Here is an 18564-nt window from a genome sequence, read left to right on the forward strand (position 1 = left end):
GAACAAAAGCACGTTGAGTCATTGGGCGAGGCGTACGTCATCACCGCAACGAGGTCGCGCAAACCTGTCCAATCTCCCGCGTGCTGTGACTTACAGTGTTGGAACGTGCGGACACCCTCATTCGAGGTGATGGACGGATCGCAGTCAAACGCCTCCCTGCAGAACTGCACATCTCTCTGCGTAGTGCAGAGACATTCGTCCAACAATTGCGGTACTCTTTGGTGTGTGCCCGCTTTGTACTTCGCGGCCTAACACAAGACCATAAAGAGCAACGAAGGGCTACCTGTGTGGAGCCGCTCGCCCGTTACGAAGCCGATCGTGATAATTTTTTGTGGAACATCGTCACAGGCGATGAAGTGTAGGTTCGTCACTTCGGACATGAAACAAACCGGCGATCCATGAAGCGGCACCACACCGCATTTCTTCCAAATCAAAGGCTCAAAGCCGTATCCTGAGCCGTAAAGTCATGGCAAAGGATCTCTGGGTCTTTGGAGCGGTTATTCTGTTTCATGTACTCCTTCGTGGTGTTGTGCTAGAGTCAGAAAACTGAAGAAACTACTCCAGCGTGTTCTTCGCCACAAAAGTACAAACGAACGGCTGCTTCTCCTTGACAAAGCAAGGCCTCACACAGGTCTGCGCATCCAAAAGGAGCTCACATAACTTCACTGGACTGTTATTCCTCATCCACCCTACATCCCGGATCTCGCGCCTTACGACTTCCATCTGTTTGACCCAATGAAGCATGTACTCAGCGAAAAGGAGTACACGCATGATGGAGACGTTACAGACGCAGCAGGACGTTGCCTCTTACATCGATCAGTAGAGTGGTAACGCGTGGGCGTACAAATGCTGCCCAGGCAGTGTTGTAGGCCTTCTATTGTTCCTGATCATTAACGACATAGGAAACAATCTGAGTAGCCGTATTAGATTGTTTGCAGATGATGCTGTCATTTACCGTCTCGTAAAGTCATCAGATGACCATCACGAATTGCAAAATGATTCAGATATCTGTACGGTGCGAAAAGTGGCAATTGACCCTGAATAAACAAAAGTGTGGAGTTATTCACATGGGTACTAAAAGAAATCCGCTAAATTTCGGTTACGCGATAAGTCACACAAATCTGCAGGCTGTAAAATCAACTAAATACTTAGGGATTACAATTACAAATAACCTAAATTGGAACGATCACATAGATAATATTGTGGGTAGAGGAAACCAAAGACTGCGATTCACTGACAGAACACTTAGAAGGTGCAACAGGTCTACTAAAGAGACTGCTTACACCACGCTTGTCCGCCCTATTCTGGAGTATTGCCGAGCGGTGTGGGATCCGCATCAGGTGGGGCTGACGGATGACAACGAAAAAGTACAAAGAAGGGCAGCTCGTTTTGTATTATCGCGAAATAGGGGAGATAGTTCAAATGGCTCTGAGCACTATGGGACTAAACATCTGAGGTCATCAGTCCCCTAGAACTCAGAACTACTTAAACCTAAATAACCTAAGGACATCACACACATCCATGCCCGAGACAGTATTCGAACCTGCGACCGCAGCGGTCGCGCGGTTCCAGACTGAATTATCTAGAGCCGCTCGGCCACTACGGCCTGCATGGGAGATAGTGTCACAGACATGATACATGAATTGAAGTGTCAGTCATTAAAACAAAGCCGTTTTCCGTTGCGACGGGATCTTCTCACGAAATTTCAATCACCAGTTTTCTCCTCCGATTGCGAAAACATTCTGTTGGCACCCACCTACATAGGGAGAAATGATCATCACGATAAAATAAGAGAAATCAGGGCTCGCACAGAAAAATGTAAGTGCTCGTTTTTCTCGCGTGCCGTTCGAGAGTCGAACGGTAGAGAGACATCATAAAGGTGGTTCATTGAACCCTCTGGAGGCTTGTGAATAGCAGAGTAATCACGTAGATGTAGATGTAGATGGAAGACGGTGTACAGCTTTGGATGGAGATTTTCTTGATAAATGGGTTTTTGTAGCCAAAACACAGGAGAATAATATGATGTGTTGGAATGCTGAATAAAATCAATCTGCTTTCAGAAAAAGAGAGTTGCATTACTTACTGAACGGCTCTCAGACGCTTTCAGGCGCATGGTACTGACTGAGTCTAAACGAAGAGTCCACTGTCACTCTTACTGGATTGACCGCGCGCTTAACTTGCTAACTGAGCAATCTAGAAATACACTTACAACCCGTTGCGTATCACTGTCGTACTGACGGTGAAAATAAGAAAATTGGAATGCGGTCAGAATTCTTGCCGTGCACCATAAGCAAATAAAACTGAAGAAAACGTACATAATAAATCAAGCAATAGGAAGTACCTCCTGACATGCACTTGCTATTATTTTACAGAGTATGGATGTAGATTAGACCATCAACGCCACCATGCACTGTTGCCATTTTTCGGGGTGCACTCAGCCTCGTGATGCTAACTGAGGAGCTACTCGACCGAATAGTAGCGGCTCAGGTCACAGAAAACCATCATAACGACCGGGAGAGCGGTGTGCTGACCACACGTCCCTCCTATCCGCATCCTCCTCTGAGGATGACACGGCGGTCGGATGGCCCCTATGGGCCACTTGTCTGTTATCTGCTTTACAGTCTGGCATCTGCTTTACCGACGATTCAACCTAATATGATCATTCCATTTTAAATCACTCCTAATGTGTACTCCCAGATAATTTATGGAATTAACTGCTTCCAGTTGCTGACCTGCTATATTGTAGTTAAATGATAAGGGACCTTTCTTTCTATGTATTCGCAGCACATTACACTTGTCTACATTGAGATTCAATTTACCAATGTTGCTTTGATTGAAAGCAGCAATGGGTGTTACATACTCCAAAGTGTAAAGTGTGTGTGTGGCTACAACAACGTTTTCGGATAATCGACTCCAAACGACATAGTTCACAGTCTCGTTTGCCTTCGATGTCCTACCTTGCAAATACTTCAGTCTTTGCCAAGTCTTTTAATACTGGTTTTGCTGCCTCCATAAATCCAATAAACAAATTTGAAAGAACTCGCAAGCAGAAAAGTTATCATATTGACAGCTAAGGGTGCGGCGATATTGACGTCTGGAAGACAAATTTTTGCGCAAACAATTATTTAAAAATTGAGTAAAATACTTCTCGTCATGCAACAAACAAAATTTAAGCACCATTTCAAACATAACAATCTAGATATTCTGAACAAAAAAAAAAGGAAAAGAAATAATAATTTTTTGACTGGTGGAAAGCCTCTCTGTTCCGCCTTAATAGGTAGACAGCGCCGCGTTACACTCTGACGGGGTGCCCCGAAATTCTATCCGTCGATTCTCTTCCGTTAAGAAAGACATATTTATTTATCTCCATAAGGAAGTCCTAAATCCAGTAAGAAATCTTGTCCACTGCTCGATGAGGTCGTATTACGTTCACTAAACAACAGTACTGAAGAATACTGAATGCCTTCCGGAAGTCTAGGACAGTGGTATCAATCTGGGCAACATTGACTAATGCGCTCTGAACGACATGAATGAATCTCTTCCTTACATTTACTCCATAGTAGTTTTTACTGAAGATCATTTTTTCTCTGTGTCAAAAAGTTTCTGATATCTGCAGTTAAGACCTCTAGGAGCAATTGTATGCTTGCTAGTGAAACTAAACTTCATGTTTACAGCTCAGAGGAAACTGCTTGAAATCCGTCCATTTACGAAGTTTCCTCCTCCTGTTGCAGGTGATGGTGCTGCTGACAACGCATCCATCGTCTGCGAAGAGGCTGCGTTTGGGTGACGGCGTGGAGATTGCAGACTCTCATGTATTGCAACGTCAGAATATCATGGAGGGACATCTTCACACAGCTTCGACACCGGCTGATGACGCTGAACATTTGCTGACATTATTACCTGTTGGGGAGCCTGAACTACCAGATAAGAGGTTCTTACATGAAGTTAGAGAAGGGGACCGTGGTCCACATTTACATGATCCAGCTCCAAGCCTAACTGGTAAGGACGAAGAAGAGCTTCAGCCTTCTCTAAACGAGTACAAAGTCTCAAAGACACCCTATCGTAAGATACTGGATGGCCATGGTTCAGTGGTCGAGCAGCTACTCACAACAGCGTGGGATTCAAATAAACTTGTGAATGATGGCAATCCAGCTGATTCTGAAGGCGAGGGGAACAGTAACCTCGATTCTCCAGATCAAGAAATGGCAGAGTCTGTTCTCTCTGGCGAACACGAGGAGAGTAAGATCAAACGTTCTCCTCGTCTGCCACGTTCCCCAGTTACAAGTCGTGGTTTCCTCGGATTCTCCTCCAGCCCAAACGGATATGGAGTGGATGAAGCACAAGAACAGAGACCCTTTCATGTGTCAACTGGCTATGACAGTTCAGAATCAAGTGTCAACCCAAGCGTGGTAAATAATCAGCAGCAGTACCTACAGGAAGGGCAGTGGAATATACATGCACCCCAAAATACACATGCCAGTGCGTTTACAGAAGCACTGTACCCACTACACCAGAGAAAATTGTTACAAATTCGTAACGGGAGAGAAAACATCCTCCCTCAGACCACACTTGGAGGAAGGGCATCGTTTGGAAATGGAGAATATGCTCATTCCGCTTTAGGCAGCGAATATATTAAAAACACATTCCCCGCAAATCTTAGGAACTACATTTCCCAGGCAAATGTTTCCCAGAAAAAGACACTGCAGAATAAGAAGAGGGATCTGTCACTACAACATGTCACTCTCGGGGAGAATGTGGAGCCTGGAACATCACAGAAGCCTACATTGTACAGATCTTCTGCATTGGAGGAGTTCAACAGAAATGACCGGCCTATTTTGGAAAACGCTATCACGAGAATGGTTATGGGAGGAGAAGGACAATGGGATAGAATTGTCACAGATCATTTCTCTAAGCTGTTCCAGCCAGTGTCACAAAACGAGGCAGTGAGCCTCTCTTCACATCACAGCGTTCCACTAGCTGTGTCTGAACAAGTGGCGTCCATCCTGCCGATAGACGACAAGCCGTCTGAATACGACCACACGACAGGCTCTGTACCACATGTTGAAGATGTGGGTGGTTCTATGGATGAGGGAGCGCTTGTTCTCGAGACCAGCGACCAACAGCGATTTTGGTTGGAGGGAGAAAGTGGTCTACTGCACAACATCTTCATCAGATCTGATTACATGAGTGGACTCACTCCAACTATGGAGCCCCATGTAGGGATCAGGATCTTCAAGAGATCAGTGGGCACTGGAGGACTAAGGAAAGGCGGTGTTGCTCACTTGGTTAAAATGATGCAAGAAGGAGCTGACAGTCATACCTCAGCAGCACTGTCTAAGAGGTCTCCTCTGTCTACTGGGTATGTGGCTGGCATCACTGCTGACGTGGATCACCACCAGCACCACGAGCACATGGCCGTGGCAGCGACTGCTGCTGCTCATCACCACGACACTAGTAAGTCACTCTCTTTTTTTTTTGGGGGGGGGGGGGGAAATTTCACTTTATTGTTGCTTCGTTCGTTCTACACTGATGGGCGTCTTTTGGCATTGGTAATACTCTGCTGGGAATTCACGCCAGTAACGGTAGCCAATAATGAAATTTTATGTATTGTGTGTGTAGAGTACAGTGGCAACAATACTTGATTAAATTTGTTGGTTATTTGCAGTACACTAAGGTGACAAAAGTCATAGGGTATCTTCTAATACAGTGTCGGACCTCCTGTTGCAAGACGCTAAAAGTGTCGTGGACTCAACAAGCCTTTGGAAGTCGCCTACAGAAATATCGAGCCATTCTGCATCTATAGTCATCCATAATTCCGAAAGTCTTGTCGGTGCAGGATTTTGAGCACGAACTAACATCTCTCTTATGTCCCATCAAAGTTCAACCAGATTCATGTCGGGCGATCAAGGTGGCCGACTCATTTGCTCGATTTGTCCAGAATGGTCTTCAAACGAATCGCAAATAATTGTGGCCGATGACGTTCTTGGGAACATCATGAATGGCTGCAAATGGTCTCTAAGTAGCCAAACCTGAACGTTTACAGTCATGATCGGTTCATTTGAAGCAGAGGATCCAGTCCATTCCATGTAAACACAGGCCACGCCATTATGGAGCCATCACCAGCTTGAACAGTGACTTGTTGACCACCTGAGGTACAGCTTCGTGTGGTATGCGCCACATTCGAACCCTGCCATCAGCTATTACCAACTGAAATCGGGACTGATGTGACCAGGCCACGATTTTCCAATCGTCTAGGATACAGCTCAGGAGAGGCACTGCAGGCGATTTCTTATTGTTAGCAAAGGCACTTCCGTCGGTCGTCTGCTGCCATAAACCATTAATGCCAAATTTTGACACATTGTCCTAACGGATGCGTTCGTCGTGCGTCCCATATTAATTACTGCGGTTATTTCACGTAGTGGTGCTTGTCTGTTAACACTGATAACCCTACCCTACGCAAATGACGCTGCTCTAGCTTGTTAAGTGAACGCCGTCGGCCACTGCATTGTTCGTGGTGAGAGGTAATGCCTGAAATTTGGTACTCTAGGCACATTCTTAACACTGTGGACCTCGGAGTATTGAATTGCCTAACGGTTTTGGAAACAGAACGTCCAAGCGCTTAGCTCCAGCTACCATTCTAAATTAAAGGTGTCTTAATTCTCATCGTGCCGCCACAATGACGTCGGAAACCTCTTCACAAGAATCACCTGAGTACAAATGACAGCTCCACCAACGCCCTGCCCTTTTAGGCCGCCCCCGGTAGCTGAGTGGTCAGCGCGGCAGCGTGTCAGTCCTAAGGGCCCGGGTTCAATTCCCGGCTGGGTCGGAGATTTTCTCCGCTCAGGGACTGGGTGTTGTGTTGTCCATAATGATCATCATTTCATCCCCATCGACGCGCAAGTCGCCGAAATGGCGTCAAAACGAAAGACTGGCACCTGGCGAACGGTCTACCCGACGGGAGGCCCTCGTCACACGACTCCCCTTTTATACCTTGTGTACGCGTTACAGCTGCCATCTGTACATGTGCATATCGCTTTTGTTATCTCAATGTACATGGAGTGCCAAGTTCAGTACACCGAGCTGCTACTTCTGGCAGCAAAAACGAGTCTAACCCAGTAGGACATCGGGTAGAACTGAGCTTGGATGATAAATATAGGTACATGATTCCCTGCTGCTTCAACCGTATGCCACATTTCATCAATCGTCGTGGCTGCTGAGTGTTGTCGTGCCAGTCTCTCAAGAAACCATGAACAGATGTCTCCAGTTGGTAAGATATCTGTGTAGCGTTCTCACCAGGCCAAACAGTACTACACCATCTGTATTGAGGTACGTCAGGGCAGCAAGGACATCATGCGGTCTTTTGTTATCTTGTTGGAAGATGTCACTATGGCCTGTAATATACATCTACATCTGCATCTACATGAATACTCTGCAAATCACATTTAAGTGACTGGCTGAGAGTTCATCGAGCCACCTTCGCAATTCTCTATTATTCCAAACTCGTATAGCGCGCGGAAAGAACGAACACATATACCTTTCCGTACGAGCTCTGATTTCCGTTATTTTATCGTGGTGATCGTTTCTCCCCGAGTAGGTCGGTGTCAATAAAATATTTTCGCACTCGAAGGAGAAAGTTGGTGATTGGAATTTCGTGAGAAGATACCGTCGCAACGAAAAACCCCTTTATTTTAATGATGTCCAGCCCAAATCCTGTATCCTTTCTGTGACACTCTCTCCCATATTTCGCGATAATACAAAACGTGCTGCCCTTCTTTGAAATTTTTAGTTGTACTTCGTCAGTCGTATCTGGTAAGGATCCCACACCGCGCAGCAGTATTCTAAAAAAGAACGGCCAACCGTAGTGCAGGCAGTCTCCTTAGTAGATCTGTTACATTTTCTAAGTGTCCTGCCAATGAAACGTAGTCTTTGGTTAGCCTTCCCCACAGCATTTTCTATGTGTTCCTTCCAATTTCAGATGTGCGTAGTTGTAATACCTAGGTATTTAGTTGAATTTACGGCTTTTAGATTCGACTGATTTATCGTGTAACCGAAGTTTAACGAATTCCTTCTAGCACTCATGTGGATGACCTCACACTTTTCGTTATTTAGGGTCAACTGCTAATTTTCGCACCATTCAGATATCTTTTCTAAATTGTTTTGCAATTTGTTTTGATCTTGTGATGACTTAATTAGTCGACACGACATCGTCATCTGCAAACAACCTAAGACGGCTACTCAGATTGTCTCCCAAATCGTTTATGTGGATAAGGAACAGCAAAGCGTCTATAACACTACCTTTGGGAACGCCAGAAATCACTTCTGTTTTACTCTATGACTTTCCGTCAGTTACTACGAACTGTGACCTCTCTGATAGGAAATCACAAACCCACTCACATAACTGAGACGATATCCCACAAGCACGCAATTTCACTACAAGCCGCTTGTGTGGTACAGTGTTAAAAGCATTCCGGAAATCCAGAAATATGGAATCGATCTGGAATCCCTTGTCAACTTACTGGCAGGACCGAGACTCGAACTCGGGACCTTTTCCTTTCGCGGGCAAGTGCTCTACCATATCAGAGCACACTCCGCTGCAGAGTGAAAATCTCATACTGGAAACATCCCCCAGGCTCCTTTCTTTCAGGAGTGCTAGTTCTGCAAGGTGCGCAGGAGAGCTTATATAAGGTTTGGGAGGTAGGAGACGAGGTACTGGCAGAAGTGGAGCTATGAGGAGGGGCCGTGAGTCGTGCTTGGGTAGCTCAGATGGTACAGCACTTGCGTGCGAAAGGCAAAGGTCCCGAGTTCGAGTCTCGGTCCGGCACACAGTTTTAATCTCCCAGGAAATTTTTATATCAGCGCACACTCCGATGCAGAGTGAAAATATCATTCTAGTCACCATTATTCTTTACGCACTTTTGCAAACGATGAAGCACAGCCTGCATGCCGCCCTTGTAAAAATTGGAACCAGCTGAGGCTCACTACATCCTTACAGCTTCGACAACAGCATCCCAGTCTTGAAAATGTTTGCCATGTTGCCATGTAGGCCCAAGGAGATAGAAGTCTGAAGGCGCTAAATCGGGACTGTATGGTGGATGTGGTAAGACATTCCAGCCGAATTTTACAATGAGATGCGAGGTCGAAAAACTAGTGTGGGGCCTGGCGAAAGCTGGTCTTCCTCCCTTCATTTGTTGCTAGATGATCCAGATCCCGACCTTAGGACCCGGAAATTCGGGTTTCCTGCTTAGTCAACGTGCTGAATTGACAGTTTCTCTAGGCTCCAGAGCATCCAAAAGAACCACACCCATGCTGTCCCAGAAGACTGTGCACAACACTTTGCAGGCAGATGGCTATGACTTGAATTTTTTCTCTGACAGAGAATTCGCATGTCGCCATTCCATGGATTGTCTTTTGAATTCTGGCTCGTAGTGGTGACACTACATCTCATCTCTTGTGACGATACTATTCAGAAAATTGTCACCTTCAGCTTCCTATTGGTCCAGCAGGTCCCAACAAATTTCCATTCGGTGAGTTTTCTGTTCATCTGTAAGCATCCACGGGACCCATCTCGCACAGACTTTGCGACAACTAAGATGTTCCAACATTGTTTCTGAGGCATTACAGCCGACATTCAGCTTTGCACACAATTGTCTGGTCGTTATCCGCCGAGCAGCACGGATGAGTTGATCAAGGCGCTCTTCATTGCGAGGGATGAGAGCTGTGCAGGACCGACCGGGCCATGACTTGTCGTGCACACCCACTTCACCATCTTGAAAATGCCATACCCATTGCCTCACGTATATTCTGTCATCTCCATACAACTGTATCAAACGTCGATGGATTTCAGCCGGTGCAATTTCTTTAGCAGTGAGGAACTCAGTCACACATCACTGTTTTACACGTGCATCCATATCAGACAGACTCAATTTTGGAACATTCCGCTGCTGGCGCCAACTGCCGCGGAACGTCGAAACCAGCTGCAAATGAAAGAGGAACGTTCAAGCATCAGCACTACACCAACGACATCTGGCGCAGACATCTAAAGTCTCCACAAAAACATAGAAGGCATTACTTCAGGAACGAATCTCGTAGAATGACAAACTGCAGTGTCGGTAGGCTGTAGTCCGGTCACTCTTGGATTTTCACTGCATGCTGCCTTCATGACTTTGCAGTTTTAACGATCAGTAGTGTGTATTGCATCTCCACATACGTCTCGGGCTTCAAAATACGTAATTTAAAGCAGATGTCATGCAGATGAAGGGAAACGAGACCCCCAACTTTCTTGTGCTTTAGTTTCAAACCAAGGAAACATGCATATAGACATTAGATGCATATAACTCATAGGGAGTAGGAGAAGATTAGCATTTAACGTCCCGTCGACAACAAGGTCATTAGAGACGAAGCACAAGCTCGGATTAAGGAAGGATGGGGAAGGAAATCGCTTGTGCCCTTTCAAAGGAACCATCCCGGCATTTGCCTGAAGCGATTTAGGGGAATCATGGAAAACCTAAATCTGGATGGTCAGACGCGGGTTTGAACCTTCGTCCTCCAGAATGCGAGTCCAGTGTGCTAACCATTGCGCCACCTCGCTCGGTAACTCATAGGGACTTATGGTTGGATTTATCTTTGGTTGTTTCAGGTCTGCTGAGTAGAGTAAGCCAAACCGACTTGACTAATAAGACAGAGTCTGTTCAGGAGAAACGATGTTAATTTTTATTTTGGCTTGAGCCAAAGTCATGATAGACTTCTTGAATGATGCTGGCTCCACTTGATTGTAACAATTCTTATTTTGTTGCTATACGATCCAGATCCCGACCTTAGGCCATTTTCAAGTAGATGGTATGGGGTGCCATTGGTTACACGTCTCGGTCACCTCTTGTTCGCATTGACCGCACTTTGAACAGTGGACGTTACATTTCAGATGTGTTACGACCTGTGGCTCTACCCTTCATATCCTGCTAAACCCTACATTTCAGCAGGATAATGCATGACCGAATGTTGCAGGTTCTGTACGGGCCTCTCGGGATACAGATAATGTTCGACTGCTGTCCTGGCCAGCACATTCTCCAGTTCTCTCACCAATTGAAAACGTGGTGGCCGAACAACTGGGTCATCACAATACACCAGTCACTACTCTTGATGAAGTGTGGTATCGTGTTGAAGCTGCATGTTTGACTCAATGCCCAGGCGTGTCAAGACCGTTATTATGGCCAGAGATGGTTGTTCTGGGTACTGATTTCTCAGGATCTATGCACCCAAATTGCATGAAAATGTAATCGCATGTCAGTTCTAGTATAAAATATCTGTCCAATGAATACCCGTTTATCATCTGCATTTCTTCTTGCTGTAGCAATTTTAATGACTAGTAGTGTTGTTCATGTATCACATCCCAGATGCAAAATGGTTGTTGACTAGTTTTACTGCGTGGATTTTGGAGGGCTATGGATTATACAAAGATGTGAACTGGTTGAGATGAATCTGGAGTAAATGTTCAGATTTTTGGAGGATAAGTTAGAGGGCTAGTAATGCTGTGTAATCAGCATACTGGAGGAGATGGTTCTGGTTCAGGCACCTCAGCTGTGAAGATGATATACCGGGCTTCTTCCCTACAGTGTCTTCCACTGGCTTTTTCTCTAGTTTTTGGAAGGATATTTGCAATTTCATTTTTGCAACGCGTACCTGGAGGCAGCACAAACAAATACTGCTCACCACATATTACATATGATGCCTAGATCAAGTGTCTGGTTTGCTTCCCGTTACAAAGAAATTTATTTTTAAAGGGGAATTTTATGTGCAGATTCGACAGAGTAGCCCCACATTAGTGTGATATTCGTTTTATCCATATGTATTATCAGGGACAGTGAAACAAGAGCAGTGGCTCAGCAGGGCTGCTGCAGTACCGGCTATTCATTGTGTTTCACAGTCCCTGTTAGTATAAAAATGGGTTCAAATGGCTCTGAGCACTACGTGACTTAACTTCTAAGGTCATCAGTCGCCTAGAACTTAGAACTAATTAAACCTAACTAACCTAAGGACATCACACACATCCATGCCCGAGGCAGGATTCGAACCTGCGACCGTAGCGGTCACTCGGTTCCAGACTGTAGCGCCTAGAACCGCACGGCCACTCCAGCCGGCCTTTTAGTATACACTGATGAAACGAATATTGTAGTGGACTAATGTGGGACTGCTCTGTCGAATCAGCAGCACTCCGTCTTCAGTCCACAAGTGGCCCATTGGCACCATCCGACCGCCGTGTCATCCTCAGTTGAGGAGGGGCGTGTGGTCAGCACACCGCTCTCCCGGTCATTACGATGGTTTTCTTTGACCGGAGCCACTACTATTTGGTCGAGTAGCTCCTCAATTGGCATCACGAGGCTGAGTGCACCACGAAAAATGGCAACAGCGCATGGCGGCCCGGATGGTCACCCATCCAAGTGCCGGCCACGCCCGACAGCGCTTAACTGCGGTGATCTGACGGGAACCGGTGTATCCACTGCGGCAAGGCCGTTGCGCTCTGTCGAATGGGCGCATAAAATTCCCCTTTAAAAATAATTTTTTTGGTAATAGGAAACAAACTGAAGCTTTCCCCTGATACTGGGCATGATGTGAAAGACATGATGAGCAGTATTTACTTGTGCTGACTCCAGCTACTCATTGCAAAAATAAAATTGCGAAAATATCCCAAAACACCAGGGAAAATGCCCCTGACGACCTGTAGGAGAGACACACTGTGTAGGCGTGTTTCTGTGATTTGTGTTTGTGAATTTCATCTACATATCTCGAGTGGTTTTGGTTTTTTTTCTTTATTGTGATTGCATTCTCCTGCCCCATATGGACAGGGGAGGGCTGTCAGCGGCACAATCCGCCACTCCTCAGCACAGTGACATGACAACTAATATAAGAAGAAAATGTTACACATAAGGTGATAAAAAAGGGGGACCTAAAACAGAATAAGGGGAGATAATGGAGGTAAAAATACACGGACATGGAGACGTTACATTGAGGGACAATTTAAAAAGTCGACAAAGTTAAAAAACACAGTTGGCGATTCGTAGAACACAAAAAAGACACTGAAGGCACACACACAGGTTAAAAGTTGGCCACAGTATTAAAAACACTCCAGAACAACAAACTTAAAACCCACTTGGAACACACACGGTGAAGTATAAAACTGCCAGGTGGGACATGCCAAGGGAGAGGCAGGGGAGGAAGGAAAAGGACAGGAGAGCAAGGGGCAGCAGGGGAGGGGGCGGGATGAAGAGAGTAGGGGCGTCAGTGGGTACACTAAGAGGCAGGAGACTGGTGGGGCAGGAGATGAAGAGGGAAGACAAGGCAGGAGGGATTACAGAAACACTGAAGGGGAGCACAAGATAGGGAGGGGGAGTAGGAGAGGAAAGTCGCTCAGGAGAAGGGAGGGGTAGGAGAGGGAGCCCTGAAGAGAAAGAAGGAAGATGGGGTTAGAGTTGGGTTGGTAGGAGGGGTAGATGTCAGGGCGAAGCTCATCATCCAGGAGGGGTAGATGTTGGAAGTTGCGTTGGGAAAGGAGGTGGAGGCTGTTGAGATGGAGAGAGGGTGGGACACAATACAGCAATGACTCAGGGTGGAGAGGAAGGGAGACACCAGGGGGTGAGGTGGATCAAGGCGGCAGACAATATATAGGGTGGTATGTGTTCAAGGAAAAAGAGAAGTTGGGGAAGGGGATGAGGTCATGGGAGGAGCGGAAATCCAAGCAATGCTGGCATAACAAAGGATGAGGCGGATCAAGGATTTGTAGGTGTGAAGGATACAGACCCCATGTCCAGCTGGACAGCAGTTTCAGGAGGCAGAGTCTGTTGGGAGCTTTGTGTTGGATGGTAAGGAGATGGGGAGTCAAGGTGAGGTGGTGGTAAAAGGTGAGGCCAAGGTATTTGAAGGTAGGAGTGAGGTGAATAGGACAGCCATAAATGGTGAGGTAGAAATCATGGAGACAGAAAGAGCGGGTGGTGCGGCCTATGATGATTGCCTGGAGGGGAGTGGTTTTGGTTCAGGGACACAATGAAATTCGGAAATTACAAAATGGACACTGTGTGTTAACATACAGTGTTGGTAAAATACAGCCTTACATATCTGTCCAATAATTTTTAGTCACTCTGTACAATGTTCACAGCCGAATCACTGGTAAATTGCCTCCCATGTCAACAGTTCCTCCGGCTGTCATCCTATCGTCAGGACACCACCACAGCGGCGACACAGCCCATCACCTGGTATCGAAATCTGAAACCACAGTAGGGGGTAGCGCCGGTGGCGCCAGCAGCGGTCGCGGTCCGAACCAGGAGGACTCTGGGCCTGGTACTTTGGTGGTGCTGCATCCGCCACAGCCGCTGGTCGCAGCGCACGCTGATGACGACACCATACACGTCATCGCCGCAGTGCCGTTCGCCGTCGCCCACCACCACGAACTGCACCACGAGGTTTGTCTCTCTGAGAGACGACGGCTTCCCGGCTATTATGTTCAATCTCTCTGTATGGGCTACGTGGGAAGGTCTTGGCCTGGAGATGAAACACCATTCTTTTTGGTCACACACGTGCTTATTTGTCAGATTTTTACTTATAAATTTCCACCAATGTTAGAAATACCCAATAGACTTCATGTTCCCATACAAATCTTCATGTATAGGAGTTACTTTTCTTATGTACTCAAAAATAAGCTCACATAAGAAGAAATTTTCGTCATCATATTCCACAGGCTTCAAAATACTGGAGTATAACTTTTATAGCATTCGGTTTGTAAAGTGAACCATCAAGTTAGTATTCATTGGCGCCCTCGATTAATCATGGTGTGCCACAAGGGTCTAATATATATACAGGGTGGTCCATTGATAGTGACCAGGCCAAATATCTCACGAAATAAGCATCAAAGGAAAAAACTACAAAGAACGAAACTTGTCTAGCTTGAAGGGGGACACCAGATGGCGCTACCTGTATGGTTGTCCCACTAGATGGCGCTGCCATAGGTCAAACGGATACCAACTGCGTTTTTTTAAATAGGACCCCCATTTTTTATAACATATTCGTGTAGTACGTAAAGAAATATGAATGTTTTGGTTGGACCACGTTTTTCGCTTTGTGATAGATGGCGTTGTAATAGACACAAACGTATAAGTACGTGGTATCACGTAACATTCCGCCAGTGCGGATGGTATTTGCTTCGTGATACATTACCCGTGTTAAAATGGACTGTTTACACAATTGCGGAAAAGGTCGATATATATATATATATATATATATATATATATATATATATATATATATATATATATATATGAAGTCAACGAAAGATTCTAGAACATCAACAAATTGTTCAAGGCAAATGGACTATCTCTTTTATTTCCATCTATGATCTATTTTGGTTCTCCGAAAACCAGTTTCATTCAACGAATGTCCATCTTCAGATCGGCATCAAAGTATGAGAAAACCAAATACAACTAGTAGACAGTTTACGTCTTAAAACAATAAAGTAGGCAATAATGAAGAACATTTCTTTTATGTATCTGCAAAACATGAATGTAAAAGTAATTCTTTTCATTATGACATATTTTATTGTTTTAAGATGTAGACTGTCTACAGTTGTGTTTGGTTTTCCTGTGTTTTACTGCTGATATGAACATGGTCATCGTTGACCGAAATCGTTAGTCTAACGACCAAACAGTTTTGTGATCAAAGACGAAAATAAAGTAAATTTATTGATATTTTGTGGATTACTGTTTTATTCGCGACTGTGTCACAGCTTGTGAAATGGATTATCATTTAATTTTGGGCAAGATTCAGTATGTAGAGTTAATGACTTCTCATGGAACTTCACAACCTATAACGTATGTTTTTCAAAAAATGAAAAATAATAAAAAGATGTGTTCACTTTCTTGGGCTTCGAGATAGATCATAACGTTAATTGAAAAAATGATTAATGAAGCACCTTGTTTTGGCTATGTTTGCAGTACATAATAAAACTGCTATGTGTGATTTAAAATGAAGAAACTTGTTTATCCTGCTTATTTCTACATAGTTTGTCTATGTGAAATTGCATTCGAAATTCGCACTTTCTGTGTGTTGAGATGGGACTCTTCTTACAACTGATACGGATTTCAGTAGCCCACATGCGTGAATTCCGTGAGTTCACACATGCATTGAGAGGACAATCATCACCCTTCACACCAAAGCCAATCACATCACACAGGCTTTATGAGAATCAAAGAAGATATAGCTGTCATGCTGATCATATTTTTCAGTGTTGTCACTTTTGGGCGACCACATTTGGTAGCATTTTTCATATTTTCAGTCTTCTCTAACTTAGCACACTCCCTCTTGATGGACTTGCCTGATAAATGCTTACCAAGTTCTTCTGTTACAGCATTCTGTGTCTCAGTATACATATAATGTGCACCGGATGACAATGGACGCTGTCTGCTGTAATGTTTGGCCCTTTCCTTCCTCATTTAAATACGGTGGGTTTGGAGTAAGTGAAGCAACACATTTATTTTCTCAGCCAATTTCGGCTGAAAAAAATGCAATATTTGTTGTGGAACATTGTGGGATATTCCCGCTTCAGCCGATATAGTTTCACCGAAGTTCCGATAGGTGACAGCGCTATACGTAACCTTCAAAATGGCGTCTGTAGCGGAGGTGAGTTCGAAACACAGACCTGTCATTGAATTTGTTCTCGCGAAAAACCAAACCATCGCAGATATTCATAACTGCTTGCATAGTGTCTATGGAGACCCGGCTTTGAACAAAAGCAAGGTGAGTGAGGCATCTTTCATCATCTCGAAAAGGTCGCACAAACCTCTCCGACCTCCCGGATGCAGGCCAGCTCACACAGGTATGACTCCTGCAATGTTGGATCGTGCAGCACTCCCATTCGAGGTGATCTATGGATCGTGATCAAACACGTCACTGGTCAACTACTTCTTATCCGTGACAGTGCCTCACAGAAATCTGCACACCTGATAGGAGGTCACAAAACGTCATTGGATTGTGCTTCCTCATCTTTCCTACAGGCTGGACCTCATACCTTCCAACTTCCATCTGGTTGGCCCAATGACAGACGCACTCGGCGGGAAGCGGTACGTGGATGATGAGGAGGTTATTGATGCAGCAAGACGTTGGCTCTGATGTCGACCACTAGATGGTACCATGCGGGCATACAGGGCGTCCCACTAAGATGGCTTAAGGCCATCACATTGAATGGAGATTAAGTTGAAAATAGGGTTTTTTGGCCAAAAGAGTGGGGAATAATATGGTGCATTGTAATCCTGAATAAAACCACTGCTTTCAGGAAGAAAGTGCCGCATTACTCATTAAATGTTCCTCATATTATATCTGACACTTCCTGACATAGTAGAATACTGTGTGAGACTTGGACTCAAGAGGTGGAACCTTCCCAATTTCCCATGATATCCATTCTCCCTTGAGTGCTATTCCAGTAACCTTCGTTTCCATTCTTCTGTATATTATTCTTGTCACCAACTTGGATGCACAAAGTCTCGATTGTACGAGGGTCACTCCAAAAGAAATGCACACTATTTTTGTAGAAATACTGTTTTCATTCTGCATGTGTGAAAGTTTTACAGTGTGTAGATAAATCCTTCCCGCTTGTTTTCCCGTGAATAGCGCCGTCACAGCATATCTTCAAAATGGCTGCTACACTTGACGTTCGTCAGAAGCAACGTGCTGTCATAGAATTCCTGGGCTGTGAAAACGAGACAGTGATAAACATCCACAAGAGGTTGAAAAAGGTGTATGGAGATGCTGCTGTCGATCGCAGTACACTTAGTCGGTGGGCAAGCAGGTTACCCGATGGAAGCGGGCACGGCAATATTGAGAATTGTCAACGCAGCGGCAGGCCTCGTACTGCACACATTCCAGACAATGTGCAGAGAGTTAACGAATTGGTGACTGCTGACAGACGCATCACAGTGAACGAATTGTCACACTACGTTGGGATAGGGGAAGGAAGTGTTTGCAGAATACTGAAAGTGTTGGCGTTAAAAAAGGTTTGTGCCAGGTGGGTTCCCAGGATGTTGACAGTGGCTCAGCCGGCCGGAGTGGCCGAGCGGTTCTAGACGCTACAGTCTGGAACCGCGCGACTGCTACGGTCGTAGGTTCGAATCCTGCCTTGGGCACTGATGTTTGTGATGTCCTTAGGTTAGTTAGGTTTAAGTAGTTCTAAGTTCTAGGGGACTGATAACCACAGCAGTTAAGTCCCATAGTGCTCAGAGCCATTTGAACCATTTGACAGTGGCTCACAAAGAAACAAGAAAAACGGTATGCAGCGAACTTTTGCAACAGTACGAGAATGGTGGAGATGAATTTCTTGGAAGAATTGCGACAGGTGATAAAACATGGCTCCATCATTTTTCAGCAGAGACAAAGAGGCAATCAATGGAGTGGCATCACGCAAATTCACCCAAGGAAAAAAATTCAAAACCACACCTTCTGCTGGAAAAGTTATGGCTGCGGTGTTTTTCGATTCCGAAGGACTCTTGCTTGTGGACATCGTGCCAAGTGGAACCACCATAAATTCTGATG

The 18564-nt window shown here is 45.2% G+C and overlaps 1 protein-coding gene and 1 pseudogene across 1 annotated transcript in view; one reads left to right on the forward strand and one right to left on the reverse strand.

Annotated features, from left to right (window-relative positions):
• LOC126210442 (uncharacterized) overlaps positions 1-18564 on the forward strand; it is a 128015-nt gene that overhangs the window by 105642 nt on the left and 3809 nt on the right. The window contains exons 2-3 of the mRNA XM_049939674.1: positions 3732-5454; positions 14182-14450. Of these exons, the coding sequence (XP_049795631.1) occupies positions 3732-5454; positions 14182-14450 (1992 nt within the window). The remainder of the gene's footprint in view (positions 1-3731; positions 5455-14181; positions 14451-18564) is intronic.
• LOC126210747 (5S ribosomal RNA) lies at positions 12395-12512 on the reverse strand (annotated as a pseudogene).

The sequence above is a fragment of the Schistocerca nitens genome, chromosome 10, assembly GCF_023898315.1.
Source record: "Schistocerca nitens isolate TAMUIC-IGC-003100 chromosome 10, iqSchNite1.1, whole genome shotgun sequence".
NCBI lineage: Eukaryota > Metazoa > Arthropoda > Insecta > Orthoptera > Acrididae > Schistocerca > Schistocerca nitens.